The following is a 23,080-nucleotide window of genomic DNA, read 5'->3' as shown; positions in this document are numbered from 1 at the left end:
CATCCTTTCTTCCCTTTTATATGTTTAATTTGTATTGTTACATGAAGTTTGCGTGAATATGTTTGCAGTTTTATATTTACTATGAGTATCAACATTATACTGTGAGTACTTAACTAGAGAGATTAATGAAAATGGCTGTCTTCTGGGTTTGTGCACCATGTGGTCTGATAGAAATTTATCAACATTTTAGAGGTCCTTGCTCCATCCATCATCAGGGCGATGATCACTCATTGCCCTGATTATGGAAGCATAAGGACCTCTGAAATGACGGTAAATTATAATTCTGACTGTGTAATATGAGCAACTTTGCAACAATAGATTATACCATTTTATCACTAGCAAAACCTGAATTAAATTGCATAACTGTACTTTTCAGGTTTAAGTACACTGTTTGCTAGCCATATTTTAGCATTTGTACAATGTTATACAGGTTTACCTGTACCATAAAAACAACCAAAAAGTCAATTATATCTTCTTGTTCTTCCTTATGTCATTACCACACTTGTGGGTCAATTCCCATATCCATTCTGTAAGATAGAAGCAATATTCAAGTAGGGGAATGCTTGTCAGCATCATATACAGTGAGGACATGCCCCTGACAACCTTAGGGTAGCTGAGAAAGCCTGTCACATACTTTGAAAATACAGCCAAGGGCCACGGTGAAGCTGTGATAGGCCAGTAAGGCAACGGTGGATGAATATATGGTTTCAGTAAATAAAAGTCAGTTATGTACATAGTTTTAATGTGATCATATTTACATGGTAACTCATTCACTGTATTGTCAGGATATTTTTTGCAAAGTTGATTATATACACAGCTTGTGAAAGTATAGCCCACTTTCTTTATGAAACCCAAAGATTCATCACCATGCTCACAGAAGCCTGCCATCGAACCCTATCATACATTGCCTAGGTCATATTTACATGTTAACGTAAATCTTTTATTAATCCCTTGTATCTAGGCCTTGCTGACAGTTGTAACAAGTCAGCATGTTGAAGTTCATGAAGGGACAGTTCTTCTGGCAGTACGAACTTGTTACAACATATACCTGGCTAGCAAGAACCTGATCAATCAGACAACAGCTCGTGCCACATTAACTCAGATGCTGAATGTCATCTTCACACGCATGGAAAGTCAAGCAGTAAGTGGAAAAGGTTCATTACACTTTTTGTTAGGATAATGTTTGATATGGCTTGTTTTGGATGGAGGACATACCCATTAACCCTTCAGCGTGGGAGCATTTAAATCCGAAGTCTATACTGTGCTGTGGGAGGATTTTTTGCTTGGGTATTTAATTTTGAGCTTGAAAGTGCATCATTTTACTTATATGGGCACAACTTCCCTAATAATTGATGAATTTAAGTGAAACTTTGAACAAAATGTTCACAACACACTATGCTTCGGTCGTCTACAGTTCTATCAATGTCTTGAGGAGACAAAAAACGTCTGTTACTCGAAGCCATAATCGCGGCTGACTGACGGCAGATATGTGCTACAGAAGTCCGTTCATACCAAGCTTGTTGACATCATATACCGTTGCAAAGCTTGCAATATGTCCTACACAGCTGTCGTAGCCGTAACTATATTACTTCATTCATCTTCGATAGAGGGAGCCACAGAGCAGAGATTGAATGCAGTTGAGTTCAATAATCGATCTATATTTCAAAGTCGAAAAACACTGATAAAATCGATCTGTCAGAGTCATGTTATATATCAATCGACAGCCAGCTTTTTTTCTCTACACAGCTACTGGAGCCAGAATACATAAACCACAAGGTCAGTCGCTACGTAGAAGGAGAAACCTTAGCGCGCATTATGCGAGCAGTGCTCGGCACTCTACGCCATGGGATGATTACGTCATGACGAGCGATGTTCGGTACTCCACGCTGAAGGGTTAAGAGAATCCACAACTTCTTTTGTACAATATAAACCTGAAAGATGAACAGTCACCTTCACAATTACATATGTTTCTAATAGGGAGATGTTGCTCTCATCTGTTGTGGCTACTTCTTGTATTTTAAATTGTTAACTTTGTAGGAATTACCATTAAAATGTCATAATAATTATTTATAAACACTTAGAGGGACCTGGTATTTGAAAAATTATGCAAACAAATGTCACAGAATTGATGATTTTTAAAGATCGCTATTGAGTGATATGTGGATCTGTTTGTAATATGAAGTTTGTAGCATTTTTAATAGGCACTGTGGCTTGCAGCTAAGTAAGCAAGAGTGAGATCTGGAGAAGGTTGAGAACCTGTATCCTCAGTTACAGTACATCTGTTATAGTACAGTATAGCTTTTCTTCCATGCTTAATTTGTTTAGTATGGAATGTTTTCCTCAGTATCATGTGAAATATTCAGAAAATACAGAGAGTATAAGATAAAAACTGAAAGAACCCTGTTGAAGGAATATTAATATTTACCAGTCAGTTTTGCTTCCAGGCAGATGATATTAACAAAGGGAAAGAAAATGTGGAGGGAATGGAGTTGAACCAAGGTGAAGCAAAGCCATCAGACTACCTGGATGGAGGAACTGATAAATGTGAGAAGAAAGCTGAGGGTGTCATCCAGTCTGAATCTGAGATGAGTCATCGTGACATGGTACGAGGGATGTTGATTGGCATTGTAGATACTGTGGTTCAAGGTATGTTTGTTACTTTCATGAAATTCATAGGAAATTTACAGAATAATTTTAAGTTTCCACACTGCATTTGAGAACACTCATGTTACATTCAGAGATTTATTTAAAAATTATTCAATGATCATATATCCAACCAAAATACATGTAGAGTGAGAGATCGATGCTCGCTATGCACTATCAATAACACTTCGAGCTGAAAGTCGATGGTTGCTTTATCAATTTTCAAAGAAAGTGGAAATGATGAAATAATCATCAAAACTTGATTTTTTCTAACATTTTTGTTAGTTTGAGTCAAGCCGAGTTTTTTTTAAACTTGACTCAAAATTTCAAGCAATTCACACATCACTAATATTACACATCCATGTTAGATAGAGATGGCTTCATATGAGGTAGTCCACAAATCAGTTTTGAATAATGAAGTAAAAAAGATGTTTTGTTGTCCGTTCATGTTATACAGAGCCAGTTGTCTTAACTGTCAACTGTGATTACTCCTGAGAGACAAAATACAACCTACTTCTATGTCACAGTGATTACTCAGTCAGTGCTGTAAAAAATTGTCAGTATGTCCTGAATTAAATTATGTTATGCAAAATAATTATTCTGAATAAAACTTACAGCAAGAAACTAAACAAGGAGGCAGTGGAATCTTTCTGAGATTGAGACTTTCATGGCATTAAAGATGACAATGTTGCTCTCGGTTTTGATGTTTTGTAGATAACATTTTGGAGAAGCGTTGGTATCTATCTGCGGATGAACACAAAAGCTAAAACCCAGAAGTTCAACAACATCGATGTAATCTTTGTTCATTGTTTTCTGAATTATGGTGAATTTGAAGACTAAACTGTTAAAAGTCTTACATACATGTGGAGTTTAACACTGATATAGTTATGCTGTAAATAGTTATAAAATGTTATAAATGTTTATGGTAATGTGCAGATGCTGTAATGTTCTTTCTCATTTCAGGCTGTGAAGGTGATGGAGCAACACTGAGAACAAATACAAGTGCTGAAGAGAGTGGAGATTCATTCAGTCCAGTGCTGGAATCTCAGTCTGACAATGGTAGCCTGCAGAATCAACCCACAACTCCATCCATCACTCGTGTACCCTCTCAGGTGTTGTTATGTTAACTTGTGCATGTGCAACTCTTATCATTCAAATGATTCCTAAAGAATCATATTGGGCTCAGACTTAATATGAATCTTTTAATTGATTCTTGATTTGTTTAATGATGTGTATGTTGGATGGTTGTGAATTTTGAACTCAAAAGGATGTTGGAGGAAATGATCCAGTCATTTCCAGAAACGTGTGTGGCCGAAGTGTGGTCATATGATTGAGTGGACTACACAAGTTATGATTGTCTGAACATTAGCACTCGTCATCACAATTAATTGATATTAACATACTTGATTTTGTGTGTTGATTTATCTGCGATTTTTGCAGGAGAGCATGGATGTGAATGAAGCAGACACAGCTGTTACAGCAAAGTTTACTCATGTCCTTCAGAAAGATGCATTTCTTGTGTTCAGAGCCCTCTGCAAGCTGTCCATGAAGCCGCTTCCCGAAGGACAGCCAGATCCAAAGTAACTTTATGTCATTTTGTGTAGTAATGTACAGTAGAACATTGCATCTGATAAACTTATTACACTAAACTTTTTCGTTTTGTAACTTTATTTACTTTTATGTGTACAAAGAAATGCACCATTAATTAAAAGTAAACAAATAAAGTACACAGCTCTAACAATTCATATTCCTAGGTACGTAGCAGAAAGAATTACAAGTGAAAATAACCTTAATAACTGATGCACCTGGAAATCCATGTGTACAGACTGGCTTTAGAGACCAGACAGCGTCATACCTAATGTGTACTTAGCTATTTATATATTTAAAGATATTTATAGTGAATAAATAAATGCGAAATATCAACACACTTTTTACTGACAGACCTGTATAGCATAAAGAAAAGAAAGAATGTAATTCTGAGATATTGAGAAAACAGTGTCATTAAACAATGTTACAGTCATTAAAATAATTCTTTTACTTATCTTGTTTTATGTCATACTGACAGCATGAGTGAGTGATATGGTCAGTAGAAAAATTCCTGCAGAACTGTGAAACAAATCATGGTCATCAAGCCGACATTAAATCGTCATACTGAATGAGCTATCCCTGCTCAACTCTGACAGCTATGTACACTGTTACAGGTCACATGAGTTACGCTCAAAGATTCTATCCCTCCATCTTCTGTTGTCAATCCTCCAGAATGCTGGTCCAGTATTCAGAGCCAATGAAATGTTTGTGACAGCAATCAAGCAGTATCTGTGTGTAGCCCTCTCGAAGAATGGAGTCTCCTCCGTCCCTGAAGTGTTTGAACTTTCACTAGCAATATTTCTTGCTCTTTTGTCAAAGTTCAAGATGCACTTAAAAATGCAAATTGAGGTATGATACTTCATGGAACATCATAAGTTTTGTACTTTATGTTTTGAATTGGGCTTGAATAACCTGACTGAATTCTAACTTTAATACTTTGTTAGTAGAATGTATTTTGTCTGATTTCATATTTTAAAATTGTGGTCTAAAAATGTGGATAGAAACATTTCCTCTTTCATTTAAGCAAAGATCCCACATCAGTTCAAAGCTGTACAGGTACTGCTAAATTTAATTGCAATCCAAATAGCGGATTTATTGATCTGAAGATTTTTTTAATTCTACGAACCCTGAAACATACCGAAATGTTTTTATTCAGCTTTTTATTTTCAAGATTTGTTCCCAGTACAATGTTGTAAATTCAACAAAGCATAGGTGTTTCAAAATGATTTTAGCTTAAGCTGCGTGTACTTTTGCATAGTTGATACGAATTTTGCTCAAAATTCATTTTAATGGCTACACGTCGTAAAATGTGAAACAATGTGTAAGAGTCAACAGACGTTATTAACTTTATATTATTCTGCAGGTATTCTTCAAGGAAATTTTCTTAAATATCCTGGAAACATCGAGCTCTTCATTTGAACATAAATGGATGGTGATTCAAGCTCTAACCAGGATCTGTGCTGATGCTCAGAGTGTTGTTGACATTTATGTTAATTATGATTGTGACTTGTCTGCAGCAAATCTCTTTGAAAGGTAAACCTTTTTGTAAAAAGCGTAATTCAGGGAATTATATATTTGTAATATTGTTCAGAATTCTGAAATTATTTGTTGCACTGAAATGTAGAAATGTTATTTTACAGTACATCTTACGTTGAATGAGTCATTACCCTGTCTGGTTTGTCTGTATTCCCGTGTGCATGGAGCATTGCTATTTTGTAGTGATTATGTTGAAATCTGATTTTGAGGGTGTTTTTCGACTTTGCATTAAAGTGTAATTTTAGATATATTTTGATAAATGCTGAGTAGACTGAAAATGTTTAAGATAAAAATTGTTGCTTTTAATAAGACAGACATTTTGTATTACATTTTCTGTATACAGTACATTTTTCTCGATGATGTATATTAGATTAAGGTACTTTTCCAGCCTTGGTGAAAAATGGTATAAGTGTTAAACAGTAATCTGTATTTATAAACAAACTCAAGTAATTTGAGATACGGTATGTGACTTTCCATTCGTACGCATCTTTAACAGTGAAAAGCAGTTTTACCGTGAATAACAGGTAGTACGGAGTGACATTTTAAATGTCGCAAAGATAATTTTCTCTGCTTGTTACTGCTTATAAATTGTGAATTGCTATATTTCATACTCCCTTCATGTTATTTTCTGTTTAGACCAAAATGAAGGTCACATTTGTCATTGCAATGCCTAGATTTCATGATGCTAGAGAATCACAGTGTTTTATAATGACAGTAATTTTTTATTTTATGCCATATTCTTAGTAGTGGGCTTTTATTGTACAGTATTCACAATGGGCATTGTTATTTTGTACTGCAGACTAGTCAACGACCTGTCAAAGATTGCTCAGGGGCGACAAGCTCTGGAATTGGGTGCTACACCAAATCAAGAAAAGTCAATGAGGATTCGAGGTTTAGAGTGCTTAGTTTCTATTCTGAAATGTATGGTAGAATGGAGTAAAGATCTTTATGTGAATCCTAACTCTCAAACAACTTTGGGTAAGCACGTTGAGAGTCATATTGTAAATTATTACAGTATTTACTTTTCACTTCTGAGGGTTTTTTTCTGAAATGATTTGTATTTTTAAAATTGTATAAAAGACATTTTTGTGAACTTATATCAAGTTACTTTCACCTAAATATAGTATGTAACAATTAGCAGAAAATATGGGATTGATCTCTATATATTTCACCCCAGTTTCTGGATTGAAACTTTTGAATAAAAGGTACCTGTGTAAATATTATTTGTCTTTAATATGTGCTAATATGTACTTGAGCTACTATTACTTCACTTTTATCAAACTCTGTGCCATGCCCCACATTATTATTACTTTTGTAATGTTCAGAGTACATAAAATCTCTGAACTGAAGTTCCTTATCTTCTTTTATAAATTTGGTAACTTGGTACAGTTCATGAAATTCCTTTCTTGCATTACAGTTATTTAGATTCTGAATATTTTTTATATATATAAAAGAAGACAAATCTATTGAATTCTGAATTTGATGATACAGTTGTAATAGAGATTAGTGTTGGTAAGATTACCTTAAATATAAAGGATTTTATTATGAATTTTATTGAAAATTGTATAATTTTAAGTAATTATTTTGTACATAATTTGAAATAATGACTTTTTGTTTCAAAAGTTAACATCTAAATTTTTTTGGACAGTCATGAATTACTGCTTATTACTCTGTGAAGGATACCATGATTTTAACTTACATAGGTGCTGATCGTCACAAGGAAACTGACAGTGAGTTGGTACCTCCAAAAGGTAACAGCAGCATTAAGTCTTATGGCAGTAACAACAGCCTCAATTCTGGCAGTTCAGGACAGGGGAGTGTGATTGGTTCTGGCAACAACAGAGAAGCTCCTGACACACCAGAACAGTTTGAAGTGCTCAAACATCAGAAGGAAATCTGGGAAACAGGCATTACTTTGTGAGTAGTGACTCTTTTAGGTTCATTGATAGATTATTTAATGGTTTTGGATCAGCCACAGACATGTTAAAATGATTAGGAATTATTTGTTTGAAAGTACATGGCCACTTCATGTTGTTACTCCAGCATCTACCCTGAAGAACCAACTTGTCAATATATCCATTTTCTTAGCTGAAGTTTTAATCAGATATCTTTCAAATATGTCACCATCTCACATGTGCTAGATTTAAAACATAGTATTTTAACATTCCCTCGGTGGACCAGTGGTTTGCGGGTTCAAACCTGGCTGAGGTTGATGGATTTCTAAGGGTGATAAAAATCTGCAGCAGAACTTCCTTTTGGAGGGGAAGTAAAGCTAGCAGTCCCAAGTTGCAGATTAATGGCATGTAAAAGAACCTTACGAGCATGAACGAGATGTTTCATAAGCAAAATTCAGCAGCCATTTTCTCACCCTCGTCTATCCTGATTCACTACTAAGTGGCTCTAGTAAACAATTCCTATTCAATCAGGGACGAGATCTCTTATAACTTCAGTACCCTGAGGACAAGGATGAAGATGGTTCTCAAAACGTGGTGTTTTCTCCATTAAACCATCTTACATGGCTGGTAGCTTTAGAAGAATTTATTAGACATATCATATCTGGCCTTATATGAATAATATTAATCTGATACTTTTATCATTAAATGGTAATTTATTCTCGCATGTGATTGAAAATATTAGAAGGTACCATGAAATAAATGCAGAAAAATAGTTTTGTGTGGCTGTGAATCTAAACCTTCCATGACCATGAAAAAAAATCTTCTGTTTCAGGTTCAGTAGGAAACCGAAGAAAGGTATACATTTCCTTCAGGAGCAGAGGTTATTGGGTAATACATCTGCTGAGATTGCAGAATGGTTACATGCAAATGATCGTTTAGATAAAACTGGCATCGGAGATTTTTTAGGGGACAGTGATGATTTCAGTAAGGAGGTATGACTTCTGAAGAATCTGCCTTTACCAAAGTTTCATATCTTTTAATAAAGCTTTTAGCTACCTGAATCGTTTGTTATTTAAAGTGCTCTCTTCTTTCTTTCTTTCTTTTCAGGTAATGTATGCATATGTCGACCAGATGGATTTTGGCAATAGAGATATGGTGTCAGCATTACGCTACTTTCTGGAGGGATTCCGTCTACCTGGTGAAGCTCAGAAGATTGATAGACTGATGGAGAAATTTGCTAGCAGATACTGTGAATGCAATCCAAAGTAGGTATTTCTTTACGTACGATATTTTGGCTCTGTGGTATTGCAAGATTTACTTGCATAATTTTCTTCATTTTTCTATCTTGTTTCCCTTTTTTAAAAAACCATAACATTGAGTAAAGAATAAATACAGTTTTCCATAATAAGTTTTCATAACTACCTCGTTTAATTGATGTTGACTAATACGAACAATTTTTAATTTACAGCAATGGATTATTTGCAAGCGCAGACACAGCGTATGTGCTAGCCTATTCTGTGATAATGCTAACCACAGATTTGCACTCTCCACAAGTAAAGAGTAAGATGACTAAAGAGCAGTACATTCGTCTGAACCGTGGAATCAGTGACAGTAAGGACCTACCTGAGGAATACCTGTCCAACATCTATGATGAGATTGCTGGTCATGAAATCAAGATGAAGGGAACAGTGAATAAACCAGGAAAACAATGTAATTTGTGAAAAAAGTCTTTCTTAGATAAATAAGGTTGAATATTTATTGTGCAAATTTATCTTTTTTTGTGAAAGGTGTAATTTTTATAATCCTGCCACAGTATCTGCTTATGTTCTCATTTTTAGTGGTGCTGTTTATAGCAACAGGCCCATTCATATGGGGGTAGAATCAACATTCTAAACGGAGTAGTGGTCTTTCTGAAATCCTGCACAAATAAAAAATGTTTCCTTCAATGACCACTATAAATTCTAGTTTCTATGTAGAAAACATTACACGTGGTTGATCAGTGACCTTTGTAGACAAAAGTATTGCACATATTTGTATAGTATAAATTTAATTTATGCTGTAAAACATAAAACAAAGTTTGTTTTTGCTATTTAGACTTAGGAACGAGTTATCATAGTACTTTGCATAGTGAAATATGGCATTGTTTATTCCTAAATATCTTATAAAATTATTTATATACAGCTGATTGTTATTACTTGAAAATTGAATTTAAGTCGGTTGTAGGTGATTTGTTTTGTTATTGTCAAAAGTGTGTCTTGATTTTTCCCTCATAGTAATCTCAGGTGATGATTTTTTCTCATAGTAATCTCAAGTGAAAAGCGACGACGTTTCCTATGGAATGTGGAAATGGAGGTGATCTCTACAGCTGCTAAGAACCTGATGGAATCTGTGAGCCACGTCCAGGCTCCTTTCACATCTGCAAAACATCTTGAACATGTACGGCCAATGTTTAAGGTGAGAATATGCATATAACCATAATGACTGTTTATGCAAGTGAGTCTAGGTGAAAATATCAAATGAAAATTTGTATTGGAGCATTCCATTTTGTGTGTGTAGTGCAGAATTTTTATTATACATATGCTCTCGTTAAATTATTTGTATAGAAGTTTGTCAAAACAGCATTGTTTAAATGCTTCATTGTGTTATTAACTAACTGTGTTGTAGAATTCTCCATGAAAAGTAGCCACTCAGTTTGTCAGAAAATGTTCCCCTTTTGTGACACCTGAATATTCATTCGCATGTTCACAAGAAACTACCTCTGGACCCTATCTTAAGCCATATAAATTCAGTCCATATCCTCAGATCCTGTTTCTTTAAAATCTTTTTTTATGTTATTCTACCATAAAAAACATCCCAAGCTGTCTGTTTTCTTTGCATATTCTGGCCAAATTTTTATGTGTATTTTTAATTTTCCCCAAGCATCGTCACAGATAAGTTCAGCTGAAACATTGGTAACAACCTACAAGACTGCGTAGTGTCACAACCAAGAAGACACATCAACATCTTCACCACCATTAGAATCTCAGCCTGTTTGTTATAAAGTTACTATCATAGCACACTGAATTTAGCGTAATTCACTGATGTGACATTGTCTGCTGTTGTGTTATATTTTATAATAACTAATTTATTGCACACAATTTAAATATTTTTTTCAGATGGCTTGGACTCCCTTTCTGGCAGCATTTAGTGTGGGGCTGCAAGACTGTGACGATCCTGAAATTGCATCCCTTTGCCTTGATGGAATCAGATGTGCCATCCGGATAGCTTGCATTTTCCACATGACGGTTAGCTGATATTCTGTGTTGAAGTTTGTTTTGTACAATGCAATTTCTACATTGTTGCTTAAGAAGAGCTTATTTTAAGTAATGTGTACTTTTTGCAACTTCTTACAAAGTTATGTAATTCTTATTTCAGCTGGAAAGGGATGCGTATGTCCAGGCACTGGCCAGGTTCACATTGCTAACTGCTAACTCACCTATCACTGAAATGAAGGCTAAGAATATTGATACTATTAAAACTCTCATCACTGTTGCTCATACTGATGGTAAATATTTAAATTTTATTTTAAAAATAAAATGATAATGTGCTGGTTGATGCTTTACAAGTGGTGTGATTGGTAGACTATCTGATATTTGGATCTGTTACTGATTTCATGTTGCAACTGAGTGGCTACCACTTCTTTTTGTTTGGGAGGTCCCAGATTAAAATGATTACTTGTCCTAACAGGCAAATTTATGTAGTGCTTCAGAGTCGCCAAGTTGTAAGTCACGTTGGCAAAAAATTCCTATCAATACTGAAGATAATTGACTCCTTGAATAAGCGACCCATATAATACAAATGATGTACTCAGTTCTGCAGTTTGTGTCTAAGAAGACATGATAAGTTGTTTAGTACATGTTAGAAGAGCCGTTTGCTATGGTTGGGGTCCGTCATAATTTTATTATGATTAATAAATGTTGCTACAAATTCTTAGAAAATCACTTTATGTTTCAGGTAATTATCTGGGAAGTTCATGGCTTGACATAGTGAAGTGCATTTCACAGCTAGAACTTGCTCAGTTGGTGGGTACAGGAGTTAGACCTCAGTTTATATCTGGACCCAGGTCACATCACAATGATCATTCCTTTCCAGATCCTCTGAAGTTGAATCTCAGTTCTTTGGATCGTAAGTACTGTAGAGTTTCCAGTGTACATGTGCATGATGTTTACTTTCATATTTTTTTTTTCTTTTCAGACATGTTTTTCAACAGTGCATGAGTGTGTATAGATTTCTACTTGTCTGTCTCTGTTCATCTGTGCACTTACCAATTGAATAATTGAATCTTGATTAAAATTGGTATTGCATGTTCTTCCTAATATTCATCATCCAAATGGAATTTTAGGCAATACTGAGTCAAAGATGCATCTTATGTGAGACTTGAGTTTTTCATTCTCTTGAGGATGTTGATTGTGATCTTCTGGGTAGTGACATTTTATAATCTTGTGGGTGATGCCATCATTTTAGAGGAATGTATTCTGACATTTTAAAATGGTTTTTCACTATCCCTGTCAGAAAGAATTTTGTTGTAGAAAAAGTTGAGTTATATTTGTTTGTTTACTTGCAGCTAGCGTAAAAGAATCAATTGGAGAGACGAGTTCACAAAGTGTTGTTGTTGCAGTAGACAGAATCTTCACAGGTTCAACTCGATTGGATGGTGATGCCATTGTAGACTTTGTTCGTGCTCTCTGCCAGGTGAGAATACTTTTCCCAGTATGTGCATTATTCTGTACCGAGCCCAGTACTCCACATTCATACACTTACATTTATGCCTTTTGCTGACTTTATACATGTTGTCCCAGACTAATTATCTTTTTCTTAAATGTCTTTTCAGTATTTCACTCAGTGTAGTGTTTAAATCTGTTGTGCTTTTAGGGACCACTAAATTGATTTTTCACAGTATTTTTGTGTCTGTATGGAATACTAAGAAAAGTAAAGGATGACTAATTACCTTATTCAGGTTTCACTTGATGAGTTGGCACATGCGGCTCATCCACGGATGTTCAGCTTACAGAAGATTGTTGAGATCTCATATTACAATATGGGGAGGATCCGTCTGCAGTGGTCGCGCATCTGGCAAGTGCTTGGTGAGCACTTTAATAAGGTTGGCTGTAATCCAAGTGAAGATATAGCATTCTTTGCTGTTGACTCCTTGCGTCAGTTATCAATGAAGTTCATTGAGAAGGGTGAATTTGCCAACTTTCGTTTCCAGAAAGATTTTCTTCGCCCATTTGAGCATATCATGAAGAAAAATAGGTGAATATTTTAAGTACAGGCAAACTTAATTTGTAAGCTTACCACCAATCAGTTTAATTCTCTTATTAATAATAAATGACAACTTTCTTTACAGAGTCACTAGCAGAGCATAAGTAAACATTTCTTACATGTAAATAAACATAATTGATTTGAATTATACTTAATTATTACATCCTGCAGACACCAAAGATATGTTTGGTGATAGTTGTATGTTTTTGGTTGTAAAGCAAATGGAAGGCTGTAACATCATTGAAGAACAAATAAATAACAAGATCAATTGTGTATGTAAAATCAGGAGTGTGTTTAGACACTACATTTACCCAGTGGAGTACCCTTGTCCATTGTTTGTTAAATAAAATCTTAACTAATTGTTTAATGTGTCCAGGTCACCAACAATACGTGATATGGTGGTACGTTGCATAGCCCAAATGGTGAACTCTCAAGCTCACAACATAAGATCAGGTTGGAAGAATATTTTTAGTGTGTTTCACTTGGCAGCATCAGATCAAGATGAAGCAATTGTCGAACTTGCCTTTCATACAACAGGGAAGATCATCAGTAAGTTACTGTTACGAAGTGCTTTATTATCAAGCCTGTGTATATATTATTCTTCTCGTTTGTAGGTTTGTTCCCCAAATAACTTATGATTGAATGACAAATTCTCATCAGACTTGTTGTGAAGGTCACGATGTTGCCGACCACCATCCCTTTCTTTAGCTTTGTCTTAATCATAATGTACACTAAATGAAATATGCAGAAATGGATTGCTATATTGTGTAATTATTACTTGATGGGTTTTTTCTATTCTCACCATATAGACTGAAGCATTTTTAGGAAAGTAGTTATCGTAAGTCAAGCCAGAAATTCTTGTTTGCATATAAAATTTCATATGTATGCAGCTATGCAAGTTTTGTTGCTTAATGTGTTATATATAATATGTATTGTATTCCAGATGATTTGTACAGCAAACATTTCCCAATCATGATTGACTCTTTCCAAGATTCAATCAAGTGTTTATCAGAATTTGCCTGCAATGCTAGTTTTCCTGACACAAGTATGGAAGCCATTCGGTATATTCGAACCTGTGCCAAATATGTCGATGAAAAGCCTCAGGTATGTTGAGTTTCTTAGTCATGTTTCATCTAATGCAGCATAGTGATGTCATCTGGCATTTTTAGTAGTCATAACATTCATAAGTAACTTTCATATCTGGTTCAGTGAAATTTTATTCTGATTAGCATTGTACCTGTGGGGATGGACTGCTATTTAAGTGTGAAATACACAAGGTATTGAAAGGATATGACGTTAATTATTAATATTTTGTTGTATTACCTAAAGGAAGTTAGTAAGAAAAAATAAAGTAATGAAATGTATCGTGTATGCACACATGAGACGCATCGGTCCTGGTATTCCTCAAGCTTGAAAGTTCTTCATGCACTACAATGGAATATTTTTCCATTGTCATCTTGTATTATTAGAGGTGTCCTTAGCGGATAATTCTAAATTACATCACACATAGTTTACTTGTGGTTTGAAGTCACCAAATGTCAGCCCATATCTCACAGTTGAGTGACTATAACTACAGTTTCATATTAAGAAAGTCCTGGGTTTAAATCAATTCCTGAGACCGACTAACCTCACAAAGATTTGTCATGGTTTTCATCAGTACTTCCAGACAAACCTTCATACAGGTCACAGCATTTTCATTCCACGCATTTGAAATTTCTTGGTCACAGTCACCCTAAAGTTTGACACCGTATAACTTTTGCATAAGCGCTGTTGTGTGAATAATTGATATTGTCATTGAATCTAATAATGTAGACATGACGTATGTGGAAAATGTTTTTGGTGAGATTCATGTTCTCACAGCATTGAGTGTGGATATGCCTGTCTTCTGGGTAGTCTGTTAGAAGATTACCCCCCCCCCCCCTTTGGGGGCCAGTAGCTGTGGATCATGTTCCCCATTTTCCTGTCCCACTCCCCTGGTGATGGAGGCAGCAAGCAGCCCGAAACACTGGTGAACTTCTACCAGACTACATATGGCACAACACCCCAGAAGACAGCCATGTACAGAAATGTTTTTGCTTTTATTGTATAGGAACCAATACTATGGCAATATTTAATAGGTAGAATTCTAGCTGGTAAAATATTTTTGTATAATATCTTCTTTGCAGTATTTTAATTGCAGTTGGAATGTAGCAGAAGTGAGTAGAGATTGATGACAGTATGACAGAATTCATAAGTATCGTTTCAACTCAAAATATCAGATTAATTAACTTGCATAGTTTTAAGTCTGTATTATGTTGTACACCTGTATGTGTGTTGTTCTTCGAAGAGGAATCTTTTGGTGGAAAATGGAGAAATCAGTTCAGACTAGAATATGGGGTGCAACTGTTATGACACTGGTACTTGCTGCAGACATATTGAGAATGGATAATTGATTTTAAGTTCTGTAGGTTGGGCTGCAACATGCATATAGTTCCTCTTGTCTGTGTAATGAGTTTGTTTTAAGACGGTAGAATATAACCTTTTGGTCACATGCTTTACATGCAGTCATTGTGATTGTATAAAAATGGTGAGCTGTTAAAACAATGGAGTCTCCTTGTACAATCAGCCTTGTGAGATTGGAGTTTTGTCCATCACTGCAGAGACTGATGCCATCAACATGGCTCTTTGCCTGAGAGGGCTTAGTTACATTGAGATGGTGTGAAAACTTCAAACCTTACCTATGAACGGTTATTATTTTCTGAACCAATTTAAAGACTTCTCCTTGTCTAATAATTAGAGTAAGTATTATATGCAAAGCAAATATAGTTTCATCATCATTTGAAGACATGACATGTGTCATTAGACTTTTTTTATGTGGATATGAGGACTTAGTGACTGACTGAAAGTTTTTACTTTTAGAAAGGGAATGTTTAAATTATTTTAATGTTTATTGATTATCTGCATGCCTGTTTAGTGTCTTGTGTTGAATTGGAAAGTTACATATGATTCTGTCATGTTCGTAACTGTGTAAACTAAATGTTCTTTATTGCACTGGATTTGAAGTTTTATGAATTGAGTGACTGACACATATTTTGTCATGGTAATGTAGCAAGTAAATGTCGTTAGGTAAAGAGTAAAAATGCTACTAACTGAAGTGATAATTGAGTGGGATTCCAAAAGCACCTCATGTTACTAACCATTTAAAAGCTGTGAATATTATGGTCTTCGCTTTTGAAGAAACATGCCATAAATAGTTGGTAAATATTGACTTTGTTTCTTTTTACTTTATGTATTGCTGTGTTTTGTATGTTATTAACCATGAAGACTTCTGTAATAAGGTTAGAGCATCATATAATATTGGGGGTTAATGGCTAATGTAGAAGGTTTTTAAGATAACCAATACACATCTAACATTTCTGAGGAACACTTGAGATATATTACAATATATGAGAGCTGAAAGATGTTTTTCCTTTGTAAAGTGCTCAGTTCGTGTAGTATAGAGAAATGTTTAGAATTTAGCATAGCAGTGAAATTTGAGTTAAAACATGTTTCTACAACTTGCCTAGTGATACGAGGTGCGATCGGAAAGTTTCAAGACTGTGTCAATAGAGGGCGAACCGGATGTAGTACGAGCTTCTGCCTTTAGGGGGTGCGGCCTACATTCATAGTGAATCAGTGTGCCAGCCGGCATCATCGAATTAGCATTTGTTTCTTAGTTACGGGCGTTTTGGTAGTGCATTACACCGACCCTCCTGCGATTTCGGAATGGCGTGTGCATCAAATTTTGCCAAAGACTCGCCAAAATGGCTACGGAAACCTATGAAATGCTAAAGCAAGCATTTGGGGAGTCCGCAATGGGTCGTGCACAAACTTTTGTATGGCATTCACGTTTTAAAAATGGCCGAACCTCTGTCGATGATGACGAGCATTCTGGACGACCATCTTCGAGCACAACGCCCAAAAATGTTACGAAGATTCGGCAGGCCATTCATGAAGATCGACGTCGTACCATCAACGACTTGTGCGACATTGTTGGGATAGGCTATGGGACCTGTCAGCTGATTCTAAAGGAAGAACTCCACATGCGACGCATCATGACAACGCGCCAGCGCACACCGCCCTCAAAGTTCGGCAGTTTTTGGCCTCAAACACCATGGCCGTCATCCCGCACCCTCCTTATTCGCCGTGTGACTTCTTCCTCTTCCCAAAGATGAAAATTCAGCTAAAGGGAAGGAGATTTGAGATGATAGAAGAGATTCAGGCAGAATCGCAGATGGTGCTTGACAGGCTGACAAAGAAAGATTTCCAGGGATGCTTCCAGGCTTGGCAGTGGCGCTGGGATCGTTGTGTTCACTCCCAGGGGAACTACTTCGAGGGTGATGGATGAATTTAATACCTGAGATAAGTGTACAGGTTTTTATAGGCGCAGTCTAGAAACTTTCCGATCGCACCTCGTATTACGTGCATCTTATGGATTTACGTTCTGTTTATAGAAACTTTTTTGTCCCAATGTTTTTGGGGTACAGGTACTTATTATATATATATATATATACACTGTCTGATCAAAAGTATCCGGACACCCCTCTGTAAACGTAAACTCGATCCTAGATATCACTACGACCGCCGCTGCTGCTATAAAAGGAGGCAGAGGGCTCAATGTTGTTCAGTGCTACGCGATACAGACAGAATGGGTGGAGCAAGGGAGCTCAGTGACTTCGAACGTGGTATGGTTATTGGTTGCCACATCAGTAAACAAGCCGCTTTCAGTGGTGTAAAGAGCGCCGCCACTGGGCTGTGGATGACTGGAGATGCGTGATTTGGAGTGATGAATCACGCTATACCATGTGGCAGTCCGATGGGAGGGTTTGGGTGTGGCGAATGCTAGATGAACGCTACATGTCGGCCTGTATAGTGCCCACAGTGAAATTCGGCGGAGGTGGGGTGACAGTGTGGGGGTGTTTTTCATGGAAGGGACTTGGTCCTCTCGTAATACTATGGAGCATGTTAAAGGCAGAAGGATATAAGGACATTTTGACCAGCTGCGTGTTGTCTACGGTAGAAGACCAGTTCGGAGATGATAACTGTGTGTTGGAGCATGACAATGCTCCCTGCCATAAAGCAGGGTCTGTTCGTGAGTGGTTTGTGGACAATAAGATTCCGAAAATGGACTGGCCAGCCCAGAACCCCGATCTCAATCCTATTGAACACCTCTGGGATGAACTAGAAAGGCGACTGCGCACCAGACCCCAACGACCCACATCACTAACTACACTTGCTACAGCGTTGCAGGAAGAATGGTCAGCCATTCCCCCAGCGACGTTCCAACACTTGGTAGACAGTCTCCCCCGCAGAGTTAGAGCTGTAATAAATGGCAAGGGTGGGCCCAACCCATATTAATGTCCACTACTGGGCAGTAAATCTGAGGGACACTTAGAGGACAGTTTCGCATAGGTGTCCGGATACTTTTGATCAGGTAGTGTATATATATTCAAACAAGGTTGCTGAGTGACAAATGTTTTATGTTTGTCAACTCTGTGGGGCTGGTTCAATCCTACTTATTTACACACACACATATAAACACTGCCCACTACATTTTATTTGCGACATTAATATTTTTACAGTCGATTATATAATATTTTGTAATTTTTACTACAGCAGTTCGGACTTTCAGGTTGTTTAAAAAATCTTGAAACTCTGAAATTCAAAGAAGCCCTTCAAATGAGTATTTTTTGGAAGTAATAGATCAAAACACAGAATATTCTCTTGTCAGTAAATAAAATTACAGAGATCATATCTCGAATAATTGTAGCATTCCAACAAATGAACCACATTAAGAAAACTGATATTGCCAATTAAACAGTGATATCAGATTTGATCATGTGATTAACGAAGAAATTATGCAACGATAACAATCTGCCTTTATTCCAGTTGTTTCGTGAACACAATATGGAAGACATCAATGTCCCAGAAGAAGACCGAGTATGGGTACGGGGGTGGTTTCCCCTGTTGTTTGAGTTATCATGTATAGTTAGTCGTTGCAAGCTGGACGTACGTACTCGAGGTCTTACTGTTCTATTTGAAATTGTCAAGACTTACGGTGATGCATTCCAGTCTCATTGGTGGAGAGATCTCTTTAAAATACTGTTCAGGATATTTGACAACATGAAGCTTCCAGAACAACATACAGAGGTCAGTAAGCTTTGTGTCGTAGGGGCTTGAAAAGTTACTCATATTGTCATGACAGGTTACTTGCTGTCTGACCAGCTGAGAAGAATAGTTGAGCACTAAATGAAGAAATTATTAAGTGGAGAAAAGTAAACATTGAGGTATTGTGGCTCTGACCATAGAAATTAAACTTTCAGTGATGCTAATGGTGTCATTAATGAGTGGTATCTTTTAGTACTCTCAGAAATATTAACCTTAGTAGAAATAGTAAAGGTATTTTGCCAACATGTGATTATAATTATTCATAATTAAAAACAAAGAAAAGCTAGTAATCGTCCACAAACCCAAAGGGAGAAAATGAAATGTAATTTGAAAATCATTGATAAAATTTTGTTTTAAAAGTTTTGCCTTTTAGTTCTGTCAGAAGTTTATAAAGTGTTCAAAATAGTTTCCTGTCATGGAGTGTTTAATGTGATATGGAAATGAACTGAAATGTTAGATTTCCTAACTGAGTTTTTACACTTTTACAGAAGGCAGAGTGGATGACTACAACGTGCAACCATGCTCTTTATGCTATTGTGGATGTATTTACACAGTATTTTGATGTGCTTGGGCCATTGCTTCTTGAGGATCTGTACACACAGCTACATTGGTGTGTCCAGCAAGGTATGATTTTAATAAGGTATATTGTCATCTGTCGAACACAGTGCTTTTGTTAGTACAAAGAATTTCAGTATTATAAGGTTACATGTTTGTCAGAGCTGTGCCATTATCAGATCTGTGCTGTACAACAGAGATTAGGAAGTGCACTTGTTGTGATGTTTTATCACATAAACACAGGTTATTTAGTATTAAAACCACTCAAATAAAAAACAAAGTTAACATGATGTATTAAAATATTTCAATGCTTTGTGGTATACTTCCCATTTAATATAAAATAGCCCTTATTTTCCTGTTTTTCTCTAGATATATGTTTTGTCTTTGCTATTCTCACTACAATACTAGCAGAGGTTTATTCATAAATAGCCTCTTGATATACTGACAAAGTGCATGGAATGGCCATATTCTTAAATTAAATAAATGGAAGTTATGGAATATGAGATTCTCTTATTTCTTAAGAGATCTGATGATCATAATTTTCTTTTTCATAAAGTTGTCACTTGACCCGATTGAGACTTTGAATTTTGATGTAGACATATTTCATATTATCTCTATTAAAAGCATATAATGTTCCATGTTGTTGGTTGGAGAACCAATAATTTTATGTATACATAAATTCTAGAACTGACATATTCAGCTCTTTTGTGTGAGGTTTAAATGGAAGTGTTCAGTTGTGTATCCAATTGCTTTAGCTTTTACAGGGTTCACTTATTAAGTTATTGTTAGTTTTTATAAGTATCGTAATACTGAATATTGACTTTTTTCTTTCAGATAATGAGCAGCTGGCTCGCTCAGGTACAAACTGCCTGGAAAATCTAGTCAATTCCAATGGTCTAAAGTTCCAAGATTCAACATGGGACAAGACATGTCAGTGCATGCTGGACATATTCAACTGCACCATTCCAAGTGCTCTGCTTACATGGAGGCCAGATGATGGACGAGAGGGCAAAGAGAGTGATTTAGAGATTATTTCGGTATAACAGTTAAAAAACTATCATGTTCTGTAATGCTACAGCTAAATAAGTTTTGTCAAGTTTGTACCTCAAATATTTATCACAGTCCTTGAAAAGACAGCTTGATATTAATTCAGTGTTCATTGCTTAAATATGTTGTTTTGAAAGTATTACACCGCAGATTACGAGACAAAACGTAATCCTTTTTTGCAGAGTGAAAATGGTGATCCAAGTCAACAAGGAATTCTTAAGCACTCCAATAGTTTGTACATTGTACAAAGCAACAGCATACCACCTGGCTGTGCTGAAGAGCTTAAAATATTTAAAAGCAAGGTGTGTATAAGAGATGTGCCATTTTCTGTAGTTAATTGAAATGGAGGAATGACCGTATTGAACTTCAGTGTCACCAAAAATATAGTAGCTGCAGTTTTATTTGGACATTGTTCGTAACTTGCCACAACAATTAAAAGCAAATGTTCAAAGCAATATTATTTTATGTTGTGTTCTCTTGTGGATATGTGACACCGGAACTGAATTGTGTTTCACTCTGTAGGTTGGATCAGACCGGTTGTTTGCTGGTCTGCTGATCAAGTGTGTAGTGCAACTGGAGCTCATCCAGACAATTGACAACATTGTCTTCTTTCCTGCAACTTCACGGAAGGAAGATCAAGAAAACTTGGCACTTGCTCAGGTAATTATGTTTCACATAGTTTATACTTAATTTAAACCAAATGTAAGTGAACGTTTTTGTTGATAACATATCACTTGGTGCAAAAGAATTATTTTCCTTGAACAATAGCAATGAGTGGCTCTTTGGATTTGATTGAAAATCATATAAATTATGTAGGTCATACCTAAGTGTGCGTTTAGTTGATATGCTACAGAAAAATTATTTTAAATTAAGTATTTTATTTGTAATCAGATCACATTTTTTATCAGAAACTGAACCTGTAACAGTGTTTCTCACAGTGGTACTTATCTGTCATTAAAGCTACAGTGAAACCAAAAAAAATCACAAAAGAAGAAACTGAAACAGTTTGAATGTTTGAATTGGATGGTATTCTTTAACTATACAGGCAGACCTGCTGCATGTAGAAGCTGGCTTGTCAGAGCAGCAGAGGGAGGAGCAAGGCATGTACCGGAACTTGAGCTCTAAACATCTCCTACTCCTTACCGATTGTCTTCTCCAGTCACATCGCTTTGCTAAGGCCTTCAATTCAAATCATGAACAACGGAACCTGCTCTGGAAAGCAGGTCAGCAAACTACATTTAAATGTTATATTTAGATTTATATACAAAGTCACATTTAAAATAGTTCCTTTGTTATCAGCTGTTACATCATAGAAACATTCTGTATTTAGAAGTTTTAAACTACACCTCTATATTAAAACGTTTTACTCATTGTCGACCAGATTAATGAATCTTATATCTTAATTGCATCCTGCTTGTGTTCCTCAATACAATACTTTTATTTTCCGTCGTTTCACAAAAACAAAATCAATATAAGCAGAGCAACAGATACACCAGATTTTAATTTTAATTTTGATAGACCTGACGATGATAGAATTGTATATCGAAACATGTCGTCAATTTTAAAAATGTAACAATTTTATGTGAAATTTTATGTGATTTTAACAATAAGCTTGTGAAACGACGGAAAATAAAAGTATTGTATTAGATTAATGAAGTTCATTGATTGAAGCCTGTCAATTTAATCATATATCTAAACTCTTGTGGGGTGAATATTTTGTATTTCATCTTCCCAGGTTATTGCTGATGCTATCTTCAGGATCGATATGTATTGCCTGGGAATTTTTGGAATCCTTATATGTAGGACAGGCAATAGATGGCAAGTGGGATGTGAGGAATCTGATTGGTGGTGGAATGGAAGAGCAGGCTGCCTGCAGCCGAAGTTGAACATTTAGATTTAGATTACTTTCTTGTGTCAGCAGGTTTCAGAGGTAATGCAAAACCAAACCTTTTGAAGCAGGAGACTCAGAGTCTAGCTTGTGTACTTCGGATCCTGTTCAAAATGTACAGTGATGAAACGAGGCAAGATGCGTGGCCAACCATCCAGCAGCGCCTTATTGCAGTATGTCGTGAAGCATTAGAGTACTTTCTGTGCCTCCAATCTGAGGCTCACCGTGATGCTTGGACTTGTCTTCTCCTCCTGGTCCTTACAAGGATATTCAAGATGTCTGATGAAAGGGTAAGATATCAGTGTAGGATAAAATAAAGCTGTTCCACTACATGCCATTGGGGTGCTTGTGGGGAGAGGATATATAGCTCATACTCATTCCTGACTCTGGCACTAGATGGGGGTGAGTGGTCAGCATCACACCCCAGCCACACTTTACTTCC

General features: G+C 36.2%; 1 protein-coding gene across 3 annotated transcripts in view; it reads left to right on the top strand.

Annotated features, from left to right (window-relative positions):
- Positions 1–23,080, top strand: part of Sec71 (ADP ribosylation factor guanine nucleotide exchange factor Sec71) — a 30,207-nt gene that overhangs the window by 1,198 nt on the left and 5,929 nt on the right. For 2 of the 3 annotated variants that reach the window (XM_087350193.1, XM_087350192.1), the window contains 26 exons: positions 962–1,141; positions 2,445–2,646; positions 3,607–3,755; positions 4,084–4,223; positions 4,845–5,079; positions 5,594–5,763; positions 6,566–6,744; positions 7,470–7,683; positions 8,494–8,653; positions 8,769–8,926; positions 9,130–9,371; positions 9,964–10,115; positions 10,817–10,945; positions 11,076–11,205; positions 11,655–11,825; positions 12,265–12,392; positions 12,658–12,953; positions 13,339–13,511; positions 13,906–14,066; positions 18,870–19,130; positions 19,637–19,772; positions 20,538–20,740; positions 20,933–21,052; positions 21,273–21,410; positions 21,796–21,973; positions 22,672–22,928. In XM_087350193.1, coding sequence (XP_087206319.1) covers positions 962–1,141; positions 2,445–2,646; positions 3,607–3,755; positions 4,084–4,223; positions 4,845–5,079; positions 5,594–5,763; positions 6,566–6,744; positions 7,470–7,683; positions 8,494–8,653; positions 8,769–8,926; positions 9,130–9,371; positions 9,964–10,115; positions 10,817–10,945; positions 11,076–11,205; positions 11,655–11,825; positions 12,265–12,392; positions 12,658–12,953; positions 13,339–13,511; positions 13,906–14,066; positions 18,870–19,130; positions 19,637–19,772; positions 20,538–20,740; positions 20,933–21,052; positions 21,273–21,410; positions 21,796–21,973; positions 22,672–22,928 — 4,662 coding nt within the window. Of the gene's footprint in view, positions 1–961; positions 1,142–2,444; positions 2,647–3,606; positions 3,756–4,083; positions 4,224–4,844; positions 5,080–5,593; positions 5,764–6,565; positions 6,745–7,469; positions 7,684–8,493; positions 8,654–8,768; positions 8,927–9,129; positions 9,372–9,963; positions 10,116–10,816; positions 10,946–11,075; positions 11,206–11,654; positions 11,826–12,264; positions 12,393–12,657; positions 12,954–13,338; positions 13,512–13,905; positions 14,067–15,127; positions 15,158–18,869; positions 19,131–19,636; positions 19,773–20,537; positions 20,741–20,932; positions 21,053–21,272; positions 21,411–21,795; positions 21,974–22,671; positions 22,929–23,080 lie in introns of all 3 variants that reach the window. The other variant, XM_087350194.1, reaches the window with a different exon arrangement.

This window comes from Zootermopsis nevadensis, unplaced genomic scaffold, assembly GCF_977971745.1.
Source record: "Zootermopsis nevadensis isolate Lab colony 2312 unplaced genomic scaffold, Znev_1.0 Znev_ptg000017l, whole genome shotgun sequence".
NCBI classification, from domain to species: Eukaryota; Metazoa; Arthropoda; class Insecta; order Blattodea; family Termopsidae; genus Zootermopsis; species Zootermopsis nevadensis.
The sequence above is the reverse complement of the archived record's forward strand: the minus strand, read 5'-3'. Positions and strand labels throughout refer to the sequence as shown.